The 23,993-nt window shown below is 44.8% G+C and overlaps 1 protein-coding gene across 1 annotated transcript in view; it reads left to right on the top strand.

Annotated features, from left to right (window-relative positions):
• The window catches only part of FBN2 (fibrillin 2), a 139,525-nt gene extending 129,196 nt beyond the window's left edge, over positions 1–10,329 (top strand). Inside the window, exons 60-65 of the mRNA XM_035099625.3 lie at positions 1,243–1,359; positions 2,017–2,145; positions 3,682–3,801; positions 4,303–4,534; positions 5,613–5,778; positions 8,402–10,329. Coding sequence (XP_034955516.3) covers positions 1,243–1,359; positions 2,017–2,145; positions 3,682–3,801; positions 4,303–4,534; positions 5,613–5,778; positions 8,402–8,767 — 1,130 coding nt within the window. The 3' untranslated portion in view covers positions 8,768–10,329. The remainder of the gene's footprint in view (positions 1–1,242; positions 1,360–2,016; positions 2,146–3,681; positions 3,802–4,302; positions 4,535–5,612; positions 5,779–8,401) is intronic.
• The last annotated feature ends 13,664 nt before the right edge of the window (positions 10,330–23,993 follow it).

Raw genomic sequence — 23,993 nt, forward strand, 5'->3', positions numbered from 1 at the left:
CCGCCTGCCTGCCTTCCCCAAGGAAGCCCTGCTGCCACCGCCAGTCCCCCGAGCTGCACTTCAGCTCAAGGGACTGGCGGGGAAGGCAGGCAGGCGGCAAGCAGCCCCAGAGCCGAAGCACAGCGGGCACTGCCTGCCGCCTGCCTGCCTTCCCTGAGGAAGCCCCGCTGCCGCCCACAATCCCCCGAGCTGCGCTTCGGCTCGGGGGACTGGCGGGGAAGGCAGGCAGGTGGCAAGCAGTGCCCGCTGAGCTTTGGCTCCGGGGCTGTTGTCGCCTGCCTGCCTGCCTTCCCCGAGCTTCACTTTGGCTCACGCTGACAGCTGTAGCGCGGCAAGAAGGCAAAGAAGATCAGCTAACAGCTTCCCGCGCTGACAGCTGATCTTCCTTTGCCTTCTTCCTGTGCTACAGCTGTTTCCCCTTTTGTTGCCGCCCACAGCCACTTTGTCTTTCTAAGGCCGCGCTTCGCAAGACGAAGCAGCGGTCATAGAAAACCTTGTCTTGCGATTCCCTCGCGCAACGCAAAATGCTTTAGTCTTGTGAGTTTTTCGTTGCATGAGGCATTTGTCTTGCGAGGTACCACTGTACTTGAATTTTTGGCAGCGAATTGGGTGTGGGGTCCCAATCTGGACTGGGAGTACATTTCCCACTGCTGCTTTTTCCTTTTCAATACAAGTGGCCTGCTAGACCAAGGCTTTTGCTTGTTTTTTGTATAAAAAAGGTGTAGTTTGGCCCAGTATGTTCAATTGTATATTGCAAGAGCCTTTACATCAGGCACCCCCAAACTTCGGCCCTCCAGATGTTTTGGACTACAACTCCCATCTTCCCTGACCACTGGTCCTGGTAGCTAGGAATCATGGGAGTTGTAGGCCAAAACATCTGGAGGGCCGAAGTTTGGGGATGCCTGCTTTACATGCTTCTGCTGCAGGCAGAGAAGGCTTGGGCAGTGCTCCCTAGAAGGAACAGAGGCACAAAACTGTCCAGGCGTATCTGATAGTGACTAAAACAGAGGTAGGGTCTTGACAAGTTGGGTAAAGGCAGCCTGCTCTGCTTTGGTTCTTAATTATAGAATTATACTTCAACCGTTCAAGCCAAGCATGGGGTAAGCATGTAAAAGAGCCTTGTGGCTGATCTATTGAAATAAGAGGAAATAATAATTTCCCTGTGATATAGATAGTTTGTTAGTAAACAGCTATTCTGCTTTCATTTTAAACATAATACATTTTACCTTTTTTCACTTTTAGATCTTGATGAATGTCAAACTAAGCAGCACAACTGTCAGTTCCTTTGTGTCAATACCTTGGGAGGGTTCACATGTAAATGTCCACCCGGTTTCACACAACATCATACAGCTTGTATTGGTAAGATCAATTGAAACAATGAATTTTCGTTCATAAAAACAAATAAGTCACGTTAATTGCCTGATTTTTTAATCTGATTTGTGTAGATTTTTTTAAAAAAAACAAAAAAACAACCACAACTGTATAGAGATATTTGTCACCACTACTTATAAGTTCAGGGGGGGGGGGTGTAGATAAAGAAAAATGTTGGAAGAAATGAAAGCAGCCACTGAGCATTTTTTATGCAGTTGCTGAATATTACATTGTAAATGTAACCACACAGAGACAAAGGAGTAAAGCATCATTAAAAGCTGACTTACAGTTGCTTAAAACTACATTAAAAAGTATTTTTCATTGGCATATCAAATGTCCACAATCTTCTTATGGATGTGTGCCTTTTAGCACACATCTTGCTGATTTAAATCAAAGTTAATGATGTGGAATGAAATTTTTCAAAAGAGAACCCCCTATTTAGTTTGCATCTGGCAGTAGCACTGTGGGTGCAAATAATTCCCACAATCTTATCATATTCTGAACCCCTAGTCAACATCATGTGCTATGTTGATAGGTATAGAAATGTGCAAGTTTCAAGCATGTATATATCCATTGCCATATACATCTATATTTGTATTAGATCTCTTTTTACAATCTGATTCATAAGAATGAATATCTTTTTAGATAAAAATGAATGTGGATCACAGCCTTCACTTTGTGGATCAAAAGGAATCTGTCAGAATACTCCTGGAAGTTTTGCCTGTGAATGCCAGAGAGGTTTCTCTCTAGACTCAACTGGATTAAACTGTGATGGTAAAATCTGAACATCAGAAGTTATTTGTAGATGATATATTTGCAGAAGGTGTAAGAGCATAGTCCTATTTACATAATATTACCTACTGAGCTTATACTGGAAATTCATAAGAGCATTGATAGGTTTATTATGAGACACTATTGCAACAGACATTCAGAATCCGAATGCCTTAGCTTAGGCAGCTAGTTGAGTCTAATGAGATAGCAGGCGCAGCATAGAGTATTCCATTAGTTATATCTTTTGCTCTATTAGTTCTAAGTAGCTGGGTGAATATTTCTAAGCAAACATTTTAAAGCAATATTTTGAAGCAAGTATTTTAAAGCCATCACTGTGATATCTATGCATACGTTTCCCACTGCCGTGTTTTCAGTAATGATTAAACTTCACTATTAGATGTATGCACCAGATCTCAAATTCTGGGTTGGATCCAAAGAACCTGAGTTAAATGCTTTCAGTTATTGGCGCTTTTCAGTTAACTTCTGTACAAGCACAAGCGGAAGATTTAGTATAATCAAGTATCTGGGACTGCATTGCAGTGTGTGTAGCACAAAAAGTTCCCCATTGGAAAGCAAGATTTGATTTGTTAATCGAGGCTTGAGGATTTAAAGTGGTTTTCCAGTGGGGAACTGTTCCCATTCCAGCCATTAGTGCTTGCTATGCACACATGTAAGAGATTTAAATCATACATAGTTAAAAATTTGGAAGTGGGGGCGGCAAATAGGAAACAGACTTGCATAAACAGAAGAACATATGTGGTTTTCAGAGCACTTTTCTTACACAGAGCACTTCCACTAAGTTGCAAACAGCCCTTCTAGAAACAGAAGAGGTTTCTTGTTCGTGGAAGGGCACCTTCAGATCCAAGCCTCAAAATGCAATTTAGAATTTGAAGGGCCTTTTGCAGCTAAGTGGAACACAGGAGATATTATTTTACCCTGTGCTACTTAGAATGCAGCTGGATTACTGTGCCCTGTTCTGGTCACAACATTTTAAGAAAGGTAAGAACAAACTAGAGATGTTTCAAAGGACAATGAAGGTGGTAAATACTTTAAACACTTAGGGAAATTATGAAGGCAGTGAGCATATCTAATGTAAGAAAAGAAGAATGAAATGTTCAAATATCTATTAAAATGTCACAGAGGACTGTTTACCAAAGCAACATAATGAGGAGTGATCAGTTTTAGTTATATCCGTAAGTACCTCCTAGCTGCAAGAATAAGTCAATAAGACATTGGAACTTTAGCAGTTATGTAACTATAATAAATGATTGAGATATTGGAACAGGTATCCCTTAAAAATCCAGGGGGTTGTATTTCTTGGAGAAGATTTAGAATCTTCCCAGGGAGGGTGTAAAGGGTTGGCCAAAAGGGTTACTACCAACTCAAATTTTCTATGAAGAAATTTTTGTTAAGGCACAATCCTATTGCATAGTTGCTTAAAAGTAAGTCCCACTGAGTTGATGGAACTTGTAAGGTAAGTGTGTATAGACTTGCAACTCTCCCTTTTCTTCTTATATCTACTGCATTATTTCTTTACAGATGTGGACGAGTGTGAAGGAAACCACAGGTGTCAACATGGCTGCCAAAACATTCTTGGTGGCTACAGGTGTGGCTGCCCACAAGGATATGTTCAGCATTATCAGTGGAATCAATGTGTGGGTAAGAAAACAAACTTCACAAGCAGATCATTCCAAAATTTCAAATTCAACATTTAAATTTTCAAAACTCTGACAATAAACAGTGGGGCAGCAGAGCTTAGTAGGTGGCACTAATGAGGCATAGATGATAGGATTGCAGTGTCATGCCTAGCCGGCTAATGGAAACTGCTCTGTGTTGCCAAAGGACACCTTTAGCTATAGTCTGCATTCAGGGGGCTATGCATTTGTATGTGCTGAGTGAGAGCAAAACAATAATTCTGGTGGGAAGAGTCAAAGAAAGCACAATAGATGGGGTTTGCCCTCTCACACTGCTGGTGAGATATTTACCCCACTACCTTACTGAAGTATGCTTTATCCTGTAGTTCTTTAAAACGGCAAGAGCACTTTCCTGTTCCAATCCTTAAAATCTGAAATTGAGAATGTGTTTATACTACTGTCTTACTACTATTGTCCCGATAATAAATTCTGTATACCTAAAAAAATGTTGTCATTTGTCCAACAGATGAAAATGAATGCTCAAATCCTAGTATTTGTGGTTCAGCTTCATGCTACAACACTCTTGGAAGCTACAAATGTGCCTGCCCCTCTGGATTTTCCTTTGATCAGTTCTCAGCTGCATGCCATGATGTAAACGAATGTTCATCCACTAAGAACCCCTGCAATTACGGTTGCTCCAACACAGAAGGCGGTTATCTTTGTGGTTGCCCAACTGGATATTACAGAGTTGGGCAAGGGTGAGTATTTGCTGGTGATTCCCACAAGCCAGCACCTATATTTTATTATAATGCTAATCTTCTAGAAGGCCCAGGTAGCCCAAATTGTTAGCAAATGTGCTCTAGTATTTTATTAATGCACTATTTCTGATTGAAACATAATTTTCACACTTTCCTTTCTGAAGTGGCTGGGAGATTAGGACAGCCTTTAGACAGTCAGCAATAAGAGACACTACAGGGCAACTGATGTCATCTGCTCCTTTACAAAGACACAAGCCTAGGTGTCCAGCTATATCACTCCCAACAAGTCTTAAAATCCAGATACTTCTTGCCAGTTGGGGCGAAGCTACAACACTAGCTTCCCAGCAGGTTGTTAAGTGATGCTCACTGGGGTGAAGAAGCCAACACAGCAGAGAAGTCAGTGGAGTACAAATGCACTGGTAGGAGTGTTGGATTGGTTCCACAATCCCTACCTCTTCTGGTAAGCAGCAATGGTCCACCTGCTGGGAAGCTAGCAAACAGGTGCATCCCACCAGCAAGCAGCTTTTGCTTAATTCTGAATATTGATTCCTGCTAGCAATTCTGCCAGCCAGTTATAAAGTCAACTGGCTCCATTCTGCTTTTCTTATCAAACTTGTCTGAGCACCCACCAAGGCCTGTCCGCCATCAAGCCCCATATTAGACAATATTAAAAGTGTGGCCACTCTCTTCACTTTATACAACAAAACAGTATGAGTTTTGTAATACTTTTGATATCTGGGATAGAGTCTGTTTTCTTCCTCAGTGAACTAACGTGGACTAGCCAAGGATTAAATCCATTGTGCCCATACCTAGAGATAATATTTTCTCTTCTGCCACTGCCAGAAGATTGCTGCAGAAATAGCCAGGTATAATACTGCAAAGATCCCCTGCGTCAGAGTAACTCATTTTCACCTTTCTTCAAAGACTGCATGTTTATGTTCAACACAGAAACCAAATTTTAAGAATGTTTTCAGTAGTATATGGTTTGCCACGATTCCATACTGAGGACGTGGAAGTGGAAATGTTACATGATGGTTTAGATTTTCAAGTATTAAAATTGTGATTCTTCTTCCAACAGGCACTGTGTCTCAGGTATGGGGTTTAATAAAGGCCAGTATCTGCCCTTAGATGAGGATGAAGAGAATGCTTTGTCTCCTGAAGCATGTTACGAATGCAAGATTAATGGCTACTCCAAAAAAGACAGCAGGAAGAAAAGAAGTCTCAATCAAATTGAGCTGAATGAGGTAAGTAAGAACTGTAGAGTTAAACTAGTTTACACTTTCTGTTCCTAAACTAAGTTGAATAGATTTGGCCAGTTGAGGTAGCTAGTTTTTTCCTATCAATCTGCTAGAAGGGTTGGAGGGCAGCCCCACTTTTCACACCATGTGAGCCGCAAGAATACTTTGACACAGAATCCATGAGCTGTACACTGCTTTGGCGTGCAGAGGGTGAGCCCCAAATTTGACAGCCGCCACCAGGCTTTGGGAAGGAGGTGTGAGGTTCTGACCGGGGCCTAGACTAGAGCCATCCTGCCTCCTTTCCAAAGCTGGGCCAGCACTAAGTGGGTCTAGGGAAGGAAATGGAAGCAATCTAAGACCCTGTCAGGGCCCTCATGCCTCCTTCCCAAATCCCAGCACCACATTTACCTGGCTTTGGGAAGGCAGCACAAGGGCTGGACAGGGGGTGTCAAATGTTTCTGAGGGCAGCATCTTGGGCTGCATACTGGGCCACCCTCCCCTATTCTGCCAACTGATGTGAAAAAGAATGTTCATGAACATTTCTTAGGCTCTACAATTTTGTATAGCTTTACTCAAACAAATATCTATATTACACAGATGCTTGTACAGTCATACCTTGGTTTAAGTACGCTTCTGTTTGAGTACTTTCAGTTTAAGTACTCCGTGGACCCGTCTGGAACGGATTAATCCATTTTCCATTACAGTGGTGCCTCGCAAGACAAAATGCGAGGCATTCGCAAGACAAGGTTTTCTATGACCGCCGCTTCGTCTTGCGGCCATAGAAAGTAGCGCAGGAAGGCAGCAAAGGAAGATCAGCTGTCAGTGCGGAAAGCTGACAGCTGATCTTCCTTTGCCAGGGGGGACGGAGCCGTAGCACGGTGGTGCAGCAGCTGCCCCTGCCTGTTTTCCCCTTGGCTCGGGGAAGACAGGCGGGGGCAAGCAGCGCCCGCTGTGCTTCGGCTCCGTCCCCCGGAGCCACTGCACTGCACTGCCACGGGACGGCGCACAGCCGGCATGGGACCTTCTCCGAAGCCCCGCCCCATGCCGGGGAAGACAGGCGGGAGGCAGGGGGGAGAAGCGCTTGTCTCCCCTGCAGCCTTGTCGCGATGGGACGGGGCTTCGGAGAAGGCCCGCTTGCCTTTGCCGAGGAAGCCGAAGCGCAGGCGGGGTGGGGGGAAAGCGCAGGAGCTTCCCCCGCCACCTATCACACAGCGGGGATAGGACGAGGCTTCTCAAGCCCTGTCCCATCCCCGCCGTGTCCGTTCATCGGAGCACCAGCGCGCTTCGGCTCGGGGACTGGCAGCGACAGTGCTTGCTCTCTTGGCTCGGCGAAGGCAGGCAGGCAAGAGAGCAAGCACCTGCCTGCCTTCCCCAAGCCAAGAGAGCAAGCTCCGCCGCCACCAGTCCCCCGGAGCCCATAGGAACGCATTAACTTTCAATGCATTCCTATGGGAAACCGCGACTCGCTAGACGAAAAATTCGTTACACGAATTGACCCGTGGAACGAATTAATTTTGTCTAGCGAGGCACCACTGTACTTTCAATGGGAAAGTTCACTTCAGGTTAAGTACGCTTCAGGTTAAGTATGGACTTCCAGAATCAATTGCACTCATACTTCAGGTTAAGTACACTTCAGGTTGAGTACTCTGTGGACCCGTCTGGAACGGATTAATCCACTTTCCATTACTTTCAATGGGAAAGTTTGCTTCAGGTTAAGTACGCTTCAGAGTTCCGGAACCAATTGTGTACTTAAACCGAGGTACCGCTGTCTTTGTCTGTAAAGGTCATCCGCAGTTGTAACTGTGGCAAAAGTCCCAAAAGTATAGCCAGCCTCTTGAAATGCAGCTTCCTGGTATAAGCCAGTGCCTGCCTATTTCACATGCAATAACCAGAGAGGTGGTAAAAACATAAGAGCCTGCTGGATCTGGCCAATGCCCGCCTAGACCAGGATCCTGTTCTCACAGTAGCCAACCAAACACCTGTGGGAAACCTGCAAACAGGAGCTGAGCACAAGGGCACTCTCCCCTTCTGCAGTATTCAGCAACTGGGGTTCAGAACCATACAGCTTCCAAGTATGGAGGCAGAGTGTAACCTTTCTCATCGCTAGTAGCCATTGAAAGCCTTATCCTTCATGAAAAACCCTTTTCTAGCCACTTTCTCCATGCTATGCATAATTTTATAAACTTCTATCATGGCACCTCTTACTTGCCTTTTCTCTTAACTAAAGTCCCAAATGTTACAACATACCCTCACGGAGGAGCTGCTCCACCCCCTTGATTATTTTGGTTGCCCTGTTCTGAACCTTTTCCAATTCTACACCATCCTTTTTTAAGGCATGGCAACCAGAACTGTACACAGAATTCCAAATGTACCAGAGATTTGTGTAATGGCATTACAATATCAGTTTTCTGTTTTCATTGGGCAGCAAAATAGCAAATGCTGTTCATTCACTCAGTTTGGAGAGGTCCTGTGAGGCCTCTTTGCAATCTCTTCCTGTTTTAACAACCATGAACAATTTAGTGTGATCAGCAAACTTGGCCACTTGGACCAATTAACAGCTGTAAGAACGGTATAAACAAGACAGATCATGGGTTTTGCCTATACTTTCATTTTCACTTCTCATTTACAGATCAGTTTGGAAAGTTTGGACATTGACCACCCATTGAAGATGAGATTCAATGTGTCTGGGCTCAGCAATAAAGAACACATCCTAGATCTCATTCCTGCAATTCAGCCCCTGACAAACCACATCCGCTATGTCATTTCCTTTGGTAATCATAACAACCTCTTCCGGATACACCAGAAGGACGGGCAGAGTTACCTTCAGATTGCCAAGAAAAAGGCAATCACTGGCACTTACACACTGGAAATTGTTAGCGTTCCTCTCTACAAAAAGAATGAGCTAAAGAAACTGGAAGAAAGCAATGAGGACAACTACCTCCTAGGAGAGCTTGGAGAAGCTCTTAAAATGAGGCTCTGGATTGAACTCTACTAAAAACCTCCACTCCTTAGCTCCACTTCATGAATGATTCACTTCCATTCATGCACTTATACACCTGAACATACTTCGCTTTCTGAAAGCTTTAAAGAGAGACAATGACTTACTTTTTTCAAAAGTACCAAAAAACTACCAAGGACAGAAACCTCTGAGTCCTTCCATCTTGTCCAAGACTGCAGAATGGTCCTTTGACTTTACCGTGGGCCAAAGCTTTTGACTACAATGCCAATCATGCTTACTGTAACTTCCATATAACCTCAGTTTAAAGTATACTGGTGGCACAAAATGTGAGCTACTTTTTTCTATTAGCAGTCTAGCACGTTGGGTATTTTGCTATAGTTCCTAAATTAAAAAATAGAGATTTTATTTATTTTTAATGCAGTAATATATGGAGAATTTAGCAAACTATGTTAACACACACACAAAGGAAAACACACCTGTTTTTCCTTGATATTTTATGAATTTGAACTACCACAGGTAAGAGGTTCTTCTTTTCAAAAAAGAGAAACCAAGAGATTCCCCCTCCAAAAAAGTGTCCTTTCACTATTGTGCCAGTCATCCCACAAAACATAAAGGCAGTTCTTTAAAATATCATGAAGGCGAATGAGCACTGTATTTACATTTCCGGAGGGCCAAAACATCCTCCCAAGTAGGGTATTTAAGCCATGCCTTATCATCAGTGACTGTGATCAGAATTTCAGTAACCGTAAGCCTCAATACTAATGCTTATGTTACTGCCCTGAGAAGTAGATTCCATTTCAGAAATTACTAATAATGGAAGGTGGCACTCAACCACTGTAGCAAAATACCTGGACTGCTTGTGGTACCAATTGCAGGCCAAACCGTACTGTATTTTCTCCTGATAACCTCAATGTCACACAACACCTCATTCACCACAAACTAAAGGTGCTCTACATACTTGCATTACCGTAGGCAGCTGAAAACAAACCTTATATTCTTAGAAGGGAACACATGATGCCTCATTCTTTATGGTGCTGGCTTGGATTAATGCTGAAATAAATATGACTGAGCTGCTTCAGGGCTGCCATATGTGTACACTATTCATGCTGCACAGAAAAAAAGGAAGAAAAAATGCATATTTGAAACCAATTAAGAATTTTCATTAATACTGTAGTTATACACAATATGCCTCATTTTATCATAGCCTATTTTATAAGAATTACTTTTGTACAACAAGTTGGCATTTAGTTTACTTTTAGTATTTTTAAAAATGTTGTGCCATTATGTTTTAATAAGTGTATGTCACCATGGTGCTAACAAACGACAGCTGGTACCTGTAATATGCAATGTAAAAGGACATCACATCTGAAACAACCCAAAGCACATGCCAAATCTGGGTTTTTTCCAGACATCTACCTGTGCTGACCAAAGATTAGCAACACGTTACACACACTGTTTGCATTCACTTTGTATTTTCTTTATGGAAATAAGAAAACATTGTAAATTACAATTTTGTTTTAAGAAAAGGGGGTATTGTTTTGTAAGCCTTTGTACTAATACAACACCACCTTTCCTGCAATAAAACCTATTTTCTGGTACCTGTCTTGCTTTGTCCAGTCATTTGGAGAAAAATACCTACCAACTGAAGGGAAATAATGATCTCTTTCCTCATCACCCAAAGTATTTCTGACCTACTCAAAAAATCAGCTGCTCTCCCCGCAATTCTCACCTTTAGTGGGGCTCTGCAGGAAATGTCCCTGGTGCTATGTTATTTAAAGAGCTAAAGTTGCAATACTATTGAATATTGCATTTGAAGAATTACAGTCATACCTCGGGTTGTGAACATTATCCGTGCAGGAGGCACTTTCACAACCCGCAGCATGAAGCGCTGCTTCTGCACACGCACGTGACACAATTCACTGCTTCTGCACATGTGCATGACGTCATTTTGCACAAGCACCAGAACCCAGAAGTAACCCGTTCTGATACTTTTGGGTTCAGCACGGTCCGCAACCCTCAGCGTTCGTAACCCGAGGTATGGCTGTACATTTCTCCCTTGTATATCTGTATGCCACTGCTGCATCACACCACAGGCCCATTGATTCCAACATCCTGTTCTCACAATGATCAGCCAAATACCATTGGGAAGCCCATAAGCCAGCAGGAGGCAGACCACAAAAGACGGAAGGCTGCGCTTGAGAACATTTGAGTCAATGTATTTCTTCATCATTAGTTCTGCTCTTTCCAAGGGAAAAGAGATCCTTCTATTCTTTTACAAAGCTGTTCCTACCTAGGCTTCTTTTCCTACCATGAATTAGACATCGTACAGTACACCCACTGAAATTAATGGACACAATCAGCCAAGTTCCATCAAATTAAATGAGAATACCCTCTAGTACAACTCACTTGGCTGCAGTCCCATTTTGTTAGTTTAATTCCCTGTTTCAGCCAATTCTCCTGCCCTCAATGATTCTCAATGATTCAGCAAAATCTTCTCTCCTGTGCCGAATAGCTTAGAGCAGGGGTCGGCAAACTATGGCCCCTGTGCCGGATCAGGCCCGCCTGCGTCCTAGATGCGGCCCACCTGGCCATTTAATAACCCACTGCGAAGCCAAGACTCCCGGCAATGGCGACGGGAGGAAAAGGCCAAGCGGCGGTGGCTCTGCCAATCAAATGCTGCACCTGGTTTACCTCAGCAGCGTTTGACTGGCAGAGCCACTGCCGCTCAGCCTCTTCCTGCCGCAGCCCTGGTGCGCCTGTGAGCCAGAGAGCAGAGCAGACAAGCTCGCTCTGCCTACCTGCTTCACGAGAAGAAACAGCGGTGGTGGTGGTGGCGGCAGCCCCTGGGAAGGTAAGTGCAGTGCCCTCAAGGTGGGGAAGAAGCCCGTTTTGCGCCACTGCCACCAGCCCTTCAGTGAATGAGGCACGTGGCAAACCGAGAAGGCGGCTGGGGGTGGGGTGGGGAGGAGGACTACTTGCCCCCCATGCCTCTTCTTCCAGCCCCCCCCCCAGTGCCGCTTCTCCAGAGCCGCCATCCCTCCTTCGCCTTGGCCGTTCTCTGCATATATTGAACTTGCCGCCCTTTTCTCCATGGGGCGATTGTGGGTCTGTGTGTGTGTGTTGGAGGGTGGCGGGTGGAGGGAGGATGAGCAGCGTGGTGGTGGGTGAGCTTGTCTGTTGAGCCTTCCCCACTCTGCTTTAATGCACACTATTTTATTTTATTACGCCTGCCCTTCCCTGCCCCATTCTTCCCAGTGTGCATAGGAATTTGTTCATATTTCCCTCAAAAAAATATAGTCCAGCCCCCCAGAAGGTCTGAGGCACAGTGGACCAGCCCCCTGCTGAAAACATTTGCTGACCCCTGGCTTAGAGGCACAATTTTAACTAGGTCCCCATTGTGGAGGGGGAGGGATTATTTAATCCACCATTACCCAGTGCTGCAGTCCCAGTCCTGATTGGAGCCTGCCATACTGCAGCTGTTGAAAACAAGCTCACATCTCATCAGATTATCTAACACTAGTATCATGAAGCCCGTCAAAATAACGGGTGCTAGAGCAGACCTGTTGCTCTAGCAACCTCGGGGACATGCACAGAGCTGTCCCAACGGATGATATAGCATGAAATGTAGGGCAGCTCTGGGGAGAGGAAGCCAGTTGGCCACATTCCTTCACGAATCCCTAACTCCCCAGACCAAGCGGGGCCTGGAAGGGAGGCCAGTCCCAGGCAGGCACCCCGGAAGCCGGGAAGGGGCGGCAGGGCAGCTTCGCCCGCAGAGGTCCCTCCGCTCCCGGGGATGCAAGAGCGGCACTTCTGCCTCTCCCTCCCTCCTTGCCGCTTCCTGCACTATCCGCGTTTCCCTCTCTCCTCCCTTCCTTCCGCAGGGCTCCTCATCCGCCCGCGACCGGGGCTCCTCATCCGCTTCCTCATCCCAGGGCTGGCGAGCCTCCTCCCCGTAGGGGAGGCAGCTGAGGAGACGTCGGGCTGAGGAGGGCGGCCCGGGCCGAGGCGTCGGGTGTCGAGCTGAGGGGGCTGTCGGGGAGGTCAGTGGTGAGGAGCGGGGCGTCGCCATAGCCTCCACCGCGTGAGGGCGAGGCGCGCCCGTGAGGAGCCGCGAGGGGCGGCCGGAGCTGCCGGGAGGTGGGAGGAGGGGGTCCCACCATTGTCCCGCCCAGAGGGGTCGCGCTCCTGCTACTGCTGGAGGAGGAGGAGGAAGGAGCCCGGAGTTTGAGGCGGCCGCTCCGGCTGTGAGGGGATTGAAGGGGAGCGGCCGGCTTTGGGGGGGCGGTCCTCATGCCCGCCTCGGCGCCTCAGCCTGGCTCGTCTCCCTGCCGGGCCGAGCGGGCACCAAGCTCCCCTCTCCGAAGTGTCTTTGCATTCCAAGTCCCAATGGCTGTCCGTGGGGCACATGCGCAGTAGCGCAAACCCAGGGACACAGGGACTGGATGCAGAGACACAGGGACTTTATTATATAGGATAATGTGTAGTTTGGCCCTGAGAATTCAGAAGAGTTTACAGATTGAGGGCATATCTCCCAAACAGATTAATGCACCAGCACCTCTGTAAGCGCTGTCTCCACCTTCATTGCAAACAAATTACAACAGAAAAGCAGTTTTCCTTCCACACAAAAAATCCACTTATCCAATAAATCTTCACACAAAAAACCCAGTAAAGAGTCTTGTGGCGTCTTAAAGACAAATGAAAACAGCTAACCCCTTGGAAATGGTCACAAAAACAGTTGGTAAAATAAATACACCTTTCATGTTTTAAGGAAGTTCTCCTTCCTTATTCTGCCATCTCCTTTATGACTTAACTAGGGCTCAGCCTAGAAGTAATAATAATAATTTTAAAAAACCTAGACCTGTCATAGAATATGGAAACAGTCTCTTTGTTATATCAGACAAATTATTGCAAAAACAATAAACATAGATATGCGGTGCTAGGGAAAAATTAAACTTTCTATTATGGACCGACTGGCCACAACTAAAATGATATTGTTCCAAAGATGTTATTTTTATTCCAAACCTACCAGTGTGGATCCCACCAGCCCACATGTCCAATTGGCAAAGAAAAATTAATACATTCGTATTTCAATCAGATAGAACAGGCATTTAAAAAAATCCCTGCTGTATCAGCACCCAACTGTTGGATGGGGACTTCCAAACTTAAACAGCTATTATAATGCATGTAAACTAAGCAATATGATAGACCTAACGTTTGGTAATGAGGGAATCCAATGGAATAAGCTGGAGAATGTGGAAATAGATGGTATTCTTATGAAAGTAATACCTCTTTTAAAAGATAAACTAAATTCCCTACACATATTCAAAAACCCATTTACTTACACAACTTTTAAAATTTGGACAAAATGGGCAAATTCTCTTTGTCCCAGGCACATCACTCAAAATGCCAATAGTTTTACCCAATCTTTACAAATAAATATAAAACCTATAAATAACCTACAAATAAATATAAAATCTGTAACACAGAAGGGTGGAAAGAAAAACAATACTACCCGAAAGATTTTTACAAAAACGGAAGGCCGCTTACCATTAATGAGATATAAACCCAATTGGGAAACCCTCAATACTGTGGCTATTAGGACACCAACTAAGGTGATTTCTAATAAACTCTTAAGATTAAAACTGAAGCCACAAGACAATGTAATACCAAAATAAAAAAAAATAGTAGAAGAAAATATAGCAACGAACGGATTAATATCATCCCTGTATAAATCAACTATAGAGGCATATTTCCCTCCCCAGAATAATTTGAGAGAATGGTGGGAATCAAATTGGGATTTAGAATTCAGAATGTGGCAGCTAGACTGGTGACTGGGAGTGGCCACTGAGACCATATAACACTGGTCTTGAAAGACCTACATTGGCTCCCAGTATGTTTCTGATCTCAATTCACAGTGTTGGTCAGGGCCGGCCCTACGTGCAGGCTGGGTGGCGCAGGGCACCACGGCGCCGCCCCGCCAGGAGGGCGCCGCGAGCTGCGCCCACCCGCTGGCCGGCCCGCCACGCAGCTGCGCCCACAGCACCCGCGCTGCGTCTGCCCGCCCGCTGCGCAGCAGCGCCTGTGCGTGGCGCCCACCCGCCCAAGGAAACAGGGCGGTAGGGCGCCAGAAGGATCTGGCGCACCACGGCGCCAGGGGCGCTTAAGACGGCCCTGGTGTTGGTTCTGACCTTTAAAGCCCTAAACTGCCTCGGGCCAGTATACCATACCTCTCTACCCCATCTCTACCCCATCATTCTGCCCGGACACTGAGGTCCAGCAAGGGCCTTCTGGCGGTTCCCTCCCTGCGAGAAGTGCCGTTACAGGGAATCAGGCAGAGGGCCTTCTCAGTAGTGGTGCCCACCCTGTGGAACGCCGCTACAATGACACAGCACATCTTCTTTAAATCAACCAGCATTGCAACAGTTTTGTAGCTGTGCATGGAAAAGATCATTGGACTTTTTAGGTTTCTTCAGTTATATCACTGTAACCTGTGCTTATATAAGTTGGAGTTAATTCTTTATTAGCAAAAACAGGATCTGCACAAGAGTGTCAGGCATAATGAGCTCAGCAACTCATCTTCAGCTGGTCTTGCCTCCATGAAGCAATTCCTGAGACTGAGGACACTGAGGTCCAGCTCCGAGGGCCTTCTGGCGGTTCCCTCACTGCAAGAAGTGAGGTTACAGGGAACCAGGCAGAAGGCCTTCTCAGTGGTGGCGCCCGCCCTGTGGAACACCCTCCCACCAGATGTCAAGGAAATAAACAGCTAGTCATACCTCGACATCCGAACGCTTCGACTTCCGAAGGTTTCGACTTCCGAAGTCGACAACCCTGGAAGTCTTTTCGCCGCGCGTGGTCGGCGCATGTGCAGAAGCGCGAAATCACGCTACGCACAGAAGCCGATCGTGTGCTTCAACATCTGAAAACCTCGACTTACGAAGACGGCCACTGAACGGATCATCTTCATAAGTCGAGGTACCACTGTATCTGACTTTAAGAAGACATCTGAAGGCTGTCCTGTTTAGGGAAGTTTTTAATGTTTGATAAATAATAATAATAATAAATAGTAGTAGTAGTAGTAGTAGTAGTAGTACAGTGGTACCTCAGTTTAAGTACACAATTGGTTCCGGAAGTCTGTACTTAGCCTGAAGCGTACTTAACCTGAAGTGAACTTTCCCATTGAAAGTAATGGAAAGTGGATTAATCCGTTCCAGATGGGTCCACGGAGTACTTAAACTGAAAGTCCTCAAACCGAAGCATACTTAAACCGAGGTGTGACTGTACAAGCATCTGTGTAATATAGATATTTGTTTGAGTAGAGCTATACAATATTTTAGAGCCTAAGAAATGTTCATGAACATTCTTTTTCACATCAGTTGGCGGAATAGGGGAGGGTGGCCCAGTATGCAGCCCAAGATGCTGCCCTCAGAAACATTTGACACCCCCTGCCCAGCCCTTGTGCTGCCTTCCCAAAGCCAGGTAAATGTGGTGCTGGGATTTGGGAAGGAGGCATGAGGGCCCTGACAGGGTCTTAGATTGCTCCCATTTCCTTCCCTAGACCCACTTAGTGCTGGCCCAGCTTTGGGAAGGAGGCAGGATGGCTCTAGTCTAGGCCCCGGTCAGAACCTCACACCTCCTTCCCAAAGCCTGGTGGCAGCTGTCAAATTTGGGGCTCACCCTCTGCACGCCAAAGCAGTGTACAGCTCATGGATTCTGTGTCAAAGTATTCTTGCGGCTCACTTGGTGTGAAAAGTGGGGCCGCCCTCCAACCCTTCTCCCAGATTGATAGGAAAAAACTAGCTACCTCAACTGGCCAAATCTATTCAACTTAGTTTAGGAACAGAAAGTGTAAACTAGTTTAACTCTACAGTTCTTACTTACCTCATTCAGCTCAATTTGATTGAGACTTCTTTTCTTCCTGCTGTCTTTTTTGGAGTAGCCATTAATCTTGCATTCGTAACATGCTTCAGGAGACAAAGCATTCTCTTCATCCTCATCTAAGGGCAGATACTGGCCTTTATTAAACCCCATACCTGAGACACAGTGCCTGTTGGAAGAATATAGCACTTTTAATACTTGAAAATCTAAACCATCATGTAACATTTCCACTTCCACGTCCTCAGTATGGAATTGTGGCAAACCATAAACTACTGAAAACATTCTTAAAATTTGGTTTCTGTGTCAAACATAAACATGCAGTCTTTGAAGAAAGGTGAAAATGAGTTACTCTGTCGCAGGGGATCTTTGCAGCAATCTTCTGGCAGTGGCAGAAGAGAAAATATTATCTCTAGGTATGGGCACAATGGATTTAATCCTTGGCTAGTCCACGTTAGTTCACTGAGGAAGAAAACAGACTCTATCCAGGATATCAAAAGTATTACAAAACTCATAATGTTTTGTTGTATAAAGTGAAGAGAGTGGCCACACTTTTAATATTGTCTAATGTGGGGCTTGGTGGTGGACAGGCCTTGGTGGGTGCTAAGACAAGTTTGATAAGAAAAGCAGAATGGAGCCAGTTGACTTTATAACTGGCTGGCAGAATTGCTAGCAGGTCACTGGTACTTAAACTGAAGCGTACTTAACCTGAAGCGTATTTTCCCATTGAAAGTAATGGAAAGTGGATTAATCCGTTCCACACCGTCTGCGGAGTACTTAAACTGAAGCGTACTTAACCTGAAGCGAACTTTCCCATTGAAAGTAATGGAAAGTGGATTAATCAGTTCCAGTCGGATCCGCGGAGTACTTAAACTGAAAGTACTCAAACTGAAGCGTACTTAAACCGAGGTATGACTGTAGTAGCACTTGAAGACATTTGTGTGTATCTAAGTTTCACAATTTAAATGTTTGGTCACTTCAACGCAGACACAAGTCATGCCAATTCCAATTATCTTCATAGACAGACACCGCTTAACCTTGAGGAATGTGCCAGTTTGCATAGCCATTCCATTCACCTTTCCCTAAGAAACCATTTAACCTGGGAACAGACAATAATAATCCCGAACACACCCCACCCACTGACGAGGAAAACTCCCAATGTGGAATTATATAGGATTAGTAATTTTGATGTACAACTAATGGGCTTTGAGCTCTTCTCTCTTCCCATCTTGATTAGTGACAGGAAGGACACTGGCTTAGAACACTTCTGGGGAAGGAAAAACGTTCTTTTCAGTTCTTATTTCCTCTTTCCATACAGATCGAAGGAATACTGCACTGCTTTGTTTTCCTTTATGCTCTATTGTTATCAAAGAGACAGAAGAACATATCTCTGTTATTGGGTTTTCGTAAGTTTTATCCTATGTGATAAACAGTTGCCTGTATCTTTCTTCTGGTGTTTTCTTTTAAGAAAACCTCTTTTAATAAAACACTGAAAGAAATATACAGGTAACTGTTTAACACATGCACTTTCAACTAAGTGAAAAAAGCCAGGAAACTGAAAGTAATGAAACGAATATTTTTTATATCCCTGATAGCTCCATTTATTCACGAGGTTGTTGGGAGGTATAACAGCTACTAAAAATAATATTAAGAGAGCCTATGCTCTATATTATTCAATTATTTCCTTGGCAGTCAATTTAAGCAAACTCATTGCACCGTTGCTTCTAGCAAACAGATCTGTCCGTTTTGTAAATGTCTAGTTGAGTGCAGTTTTTAAAAAACAAATAAACAAGCCACACTGCGTGCGTGTGTCAACTCTACCCACCCCCCACAACGTGGCCAGCAAAACTGCTTTCAATTCTCTTGCTTCTCCCATCTTGCAAAGCACAATGAGACGACACAACTTTAAGAGAAACACTTAACAGGAGCTATGAAGTGTTGTGACTTCATCATCCATGGGGGTGGAGGGGTGGAGAGAGAGGTTAGGATATTTTTTGGGGTGGTGATTTGCATACATAGGAATAACACGGTACCTTTCAAGATCTTCCCAGTTATTTTGAGTTTTGCATGAAGAAGCAGGTGGTGAAATGAGGGGAGGAGACAGGAAAATGTTGGGGGGCGGGGTCTTCTGAACAGGCACTGGGTCTTTGGAGTTTGCCGTGCCTCCCTTTCTCAGTGCCTACCCCCTCCAAATAAAACAGTTCATGACACCTCACCCCACCTCTGCCCCCTTCAGAGTCCCAGCAAAGCAAATAGGAGCACTAAATCCCCCCAAAATAATTTGTATTTTGCCCTCCCCAAATAGATTTCTTTAATAGCCTTTCCCTTCTAGAATATTCTGTCTGGCCACAAGATGGCACTCAATGACCTGCAAATTAAGAAAGTTTCACTGCTATTCTGTCACCATACCGTACTACTTTCCCCTCCCTGGTTCTATTTTCCAATGCCGAGGACAGAGTACTGGCGATACAATTTCTTTGCACCCGTTCCATTCATAATGGTAGCTACAGGGAGAACTACATAAGCAAGAAGGCAGAGGCTAAGAGGAAAAAATTATCACCAGCCTTGTGCCTTTTCTGTTATTTTGGAAAGTATAGGATTATGCCATATTTCAATTTCAGAGACAACTGAGCTTTTTCTGGCAAAGTTGTTGAGCTTGCAAAATCTCGAAAAGTGAAGTTTTTTTGTTTGTTTTTAAAAAACCTATCTTTTAGGAAACTTGCCAAAAATTCAACACCTCCCTTGTTCTCTTAGAAGGGCAATGGTGCCCCACCACCGTCGTACCGGAACTGAGTTCCGGAGAGTTCCGGCTGCAAAAAAGCCCCTGCGTACAAGTTGTAGCTACAGGAAGCAGGCTAAGTGCAACAAAAGATGGCTGCTTTCCAAATGAATGCCCTTTTCTTTTTTTTATCCCATTGTCAAAACAGAGAGTAACAGCGCCACTTTTTATTTTGAGAGGCTTTAAGAGACGAGGGAACCTGGAAGTTGCCGCCCCTCTCCATTTTGTTCTTACCTCAAGACCAGGCCTCAGGGATGCCACCCGGTCCTTGCTGCTCTCCGATCCTGCCCCTCATAAGGGGTCACAAAAAAACGACAACACTGCCACATCTCTTTCTTCCATTTTGCTTTTGCCTGAAAAACAACAACAGCCCCAGGGCGGCCATTAATCTCTCCTACCCTGCACTTCATAAGCAGGGAGAGAGGGGCACAAAACTTCCTTTCTCTTCCATTTTGTTTTCCTCTGGGGGGAAAAACAACCCAGAGCCTAAGTACAGCCATTCTGCCCCATTCAAATAGCACACTTTGTGAGGGGAAGAGGATATTGAATTTTTCTGTGGAAAAGGGAGCCACAGCTGCCTTTCTCTCTCTCTCCATCCAATACTGCAGTCAAGTTTCAGCTGTGTTCTTTAACCACCTGACAGACACCAGCTTCTAAGGAGTAAAGCTCATTATTTCAAACAGCTGCTGTCTTTTCACACTGCACTAGGGGCCAGAGATTCCCACCACCAAATATCAACCTTCAACTTGCCAAGAGAACCATTTGCACTTTCTTCACCAAACCTACTGGGCCTCAGAATTGCTATTAGGTCATTTCCTAAGAGGAAGGGACCAGCAATCTTTCTCCCATGCAGCTGCTCTGCCTCCAAAGGGAAAAGGTAAACCAGAGCAGGTGTTACTGTCTGCAAATAGCATCTTGTGGCTTTTTGCTAAGCTGGCATGGCTTACGGGTGGTGTCATCTTTAAAAGCAGCTTTCTTTATTGTAGCTACTGATAGGACAGATAGATCTACCGACTTAATTGGCGTGGAAACCATTTCATAGATGTTCAACAAACTTCACGTTTCATCTGAAATATTGCCCTTTTCGCTAACTGTAGTGAAATGAATGGCTATCTATATTCACTTGGCTTGCATCTTAATGCGTGCTCCATTATTGAGTTCTAAATGGGGCTTTGTTTTGTGGTCTTTGGTTGTAAACAAAACAAACTGTGGAGAGGCTTAAAAATGTTATTTGAGTCCCTCGGCAAAGATTGCCATGAAGCCTTAGTTGTCATGCAGTTAAAAGGGCAGGTCCTCTCATGTACTGGTAAACAGAAGGGGATGGGGAACAGAGGGTTGGAAAACTGTTTGGAGAACAATACTGCGCTTACCCATATTTGGATTGGTGTTCCTAGAAGCAGACAGATTAGATCTGTAGAAGTGTGCATGCACACGAAAGCTCATACCTATGACAAACTTAGTTGGTCTCTAAGGTGCTGCTGGAAGGAATTTTTATTTATTTATTTAGATTAGATACAGTTATCTAAAGTGGAGAAAGCAGTCCAGTGCAAGTATCAAGAAGTGCTCACTGGACAAGAAGAAAAATCCTAACTTTATATACACACAAATTATACAAAATTGGCTATAGGTGCTGAATCTTTAATGTGCAATTAAGCCGTTTAATAACATGAAAGATTAGACAGGGGATTAAATCTCTTTATCAGTTATTAACAACATAGAGAATCTCAGTGTTACCCAATGCAAAAAGCTTTTGGGATATTAAGCAAAACACCACCACCCATTTCATTCACAGCTTATACGGTTTATTGGTACCTAAAAATATGGTTATCAGCATAACTGGATGTTAAAACAATTTATTTGGGGAAATATCAGTAAGAATCCACATGTAGAAATGACACCTGCATTAGGAAGTACCCCTTCAGTTAGTCAATCCTAGTAACAAAGAAGTGGTGCCTATTTTCTTTTTGTCCTACCTGTGATTCCTCCAGGGTCATTTGATATTCCCCCAAGATCATCTGATAGTGACTTAAGGAGGTGTCCAAATTTTGGAATCAGGGAGTGTGTTCCTGAATGGGGTTAATTTCTGATTAACTTTAGACAACCCAAGACATGGACTAGGCTTATTAATGCCCTTGGCTTATCAAGAATACTACTGCTACTTTTATTATTATTATTAATTATTATTATTATTATTATTTGTATTAAACTTGTATACCCTTCAACCGAAGATCCCAGGGCGGCTCACAACAGAAAAATACAAAATGGGAGTACAAAATACATAATAAAACAAACCAATAACCCTGTCTCCCACAAACACACTGATTAAAATGTTAATCAGCTGAACACCTAGTTGAAATGTTTTTGCCTGGTGTGTAAAGATATGTAATAAAGGCTCCAGGTGAGCCTCTGATGCCTAAGCCCAGTGGAAGCTTCAATGTGGAGTTCCCGTGAAGAGCATCTGACAAACGGGGAGCCAACACAGAAAAGACCAGTTCTCATATTACCACTCTCCTGTCACAGAGGCTGCACAAAAAGGACTTGGATGATGATCACAGGGTCTGGGTCAGTTCATATGGGGAGAGGTGGTCCTTAAGGTATCCTGAGCCATTTTGGGCTTTGTAGGTCAAAAACAGCACTTTGAATTAGGCCCAGAAACTGGTTTGCAACCACTGCAGTCGGGCAGGATTGGTGTGATATTCTCAAACCATCTTGCTCCAGTGAGCAACCTAGACACCAAATTCTGCCCCTGCTGAAGTTTCTGAACCAACTTCAGAGGCAGCCCCATGTATAACATGTTGAAGTAATTTAACCTAGAGGTTACCAGAGCATAGGCAACAGAAGTTAACTATCCCTGTCCAGATAGGGGTGCAGCTAGGAACTCTGCGCCACTGAGGCCATGTGAGTCTCAAGCCACAGCAAAGGACCCAGAAGTTCTCCTGTTCCTTCAGAGGGAGTATAACCCCATCCAGAGCAGGCAACTTCCCATCCATCCAGTGTAGTGAACCAGGCCTACATAGATCTACAAAATCAGTTTCTTCCAAGAGTGCTTGGTTCAGGTTTGCGATCACCCACTCAAGAACTTTGCCCAAGGAGGAGCTGGCTTACTTAGGCATTCTGAATCCATGGAGAATTTCTTGGTGTTGCTTTACCACTGCCGCCTTCAAGCAGGCAGGATTCAACCACCCGCTCTCATAAGGAGGCATTAATCACCTGCATGGCCCAGCCAGCTGCCTCCTTGCTGCCAAGAGTGGCAAGGTCCAAGGCAAAGTGGTCACCAAGCTGATCCAAGCCCTTTGTCTACATCCTCAAGCCTAACTGAAACTCATCCAATACAGCAGGACTACAGTCATGCCTCGTTTTGCTGCTGGGATCCATTCCGGAGCCCCGGCTGCTAGCCGAAAAGGACACAGGACAAAGCACCATGTCTGCACATGCGTGAAGCGCGATTTAGTGCATTTGCGAGCGGCAAATCTGGAAGTAACCTGTTCCAGTACTTCCAAGTTTGCTGTGGACGTTCACCGGAATGGACGCTAGAAAAGACGGACATTCGCGGAGGCATTACTGTAGAGAGTGCTTTGGGCACCCCTTGAGATTAATCTGCTGCAATAGCCAAGTCAAGATCCCAGTGGATGCAAGTGATTTTGTCCTCAAAATGCTTTGCAAACAAGTCATAGTGAGCTGCTGTCAGTTCTACCACTTCCTTTGGTCCAGACTGTAGGTAAGGTAAAAGACCCCAGGACGGTTAAGTCCAGTCAAAGGTGACTATGGGGTTGTGGTGCTCATCTTGCTTTTCAAGCCGAGGGAGCCCGTGTTTGTGCACAGGCAGCTTTCTGGGTCATGTGGCCAGCATGACTAAACTGCTTCTGGTGCAACAGGGCACTGACAGAAACCAGAGCACACGGAAACACAGTTTACCTTCCTGCCGCAGTGGTACCTATTTATCTACTTGCGCTGGCGTGCCTTCAAACTGATACGTTGGCAGGAGCTGGGACAGAGCAATGGGAGCTCACACCGTTGCAGGAATTTGAACCGCGATCTTCCGATCGGCAAGCCCGAGGCTCAGTGGTTCAGACCACAGCGCCACTCACATCCCAATGGTCCAGACTGTAAGAAGCCCCATGCTACCTGTAAAAGCTCTGCTGGGTGGCACAATGAGGATGCAATGGAGGAAGCAAAGTATGCTTTCATTGCTGCCTTCATTGCCACTAAATAGGCTTGATGATGAGCCCTCACCGGTGTCCGATTGTATCCACCTAGAGTTTTTCTCCACTCGTATATTTGAGCTGTCTCTCAACATGTTTCCTTGTCCTAAGCTCTGGAGCTATATTGAAACTCTAGATGAAGACAGTCTATTTTTTAAATTCATAATATTTCTAAATGTGCAAGATGAGATTATTTCTATAGCTCCACCCCAACCCTGTTATTGGACAGTCAAATGCAACAACTGGACATTCGTTTTAATAGTGGTTTTTGCCATGCCCTTGTTTTCATCTACAGGTTACAGAAGCACTTTTTAAAACAGTGCATGTAATATCAAAAACTTGTAGTGTTTAGGTCTTCCTGGCATATTATGTTACATGTTAGGTGGGGCTCAAATAAAGAGTATTGAAA

This window comes from Zootoca vivipara, chromosome 10 (assembly GCF_965207765.1).
Source record: "Zootoca vivipara chromosome 10, rZooViv2.hap1.1, whole genome shotgun sequence".
Lineage (NCBI taxonomy): Eukaryota > Metazoa > Chordata > Lepidosauria > Squamata > Lacertidae > Zootoca > Zootoca vivipara.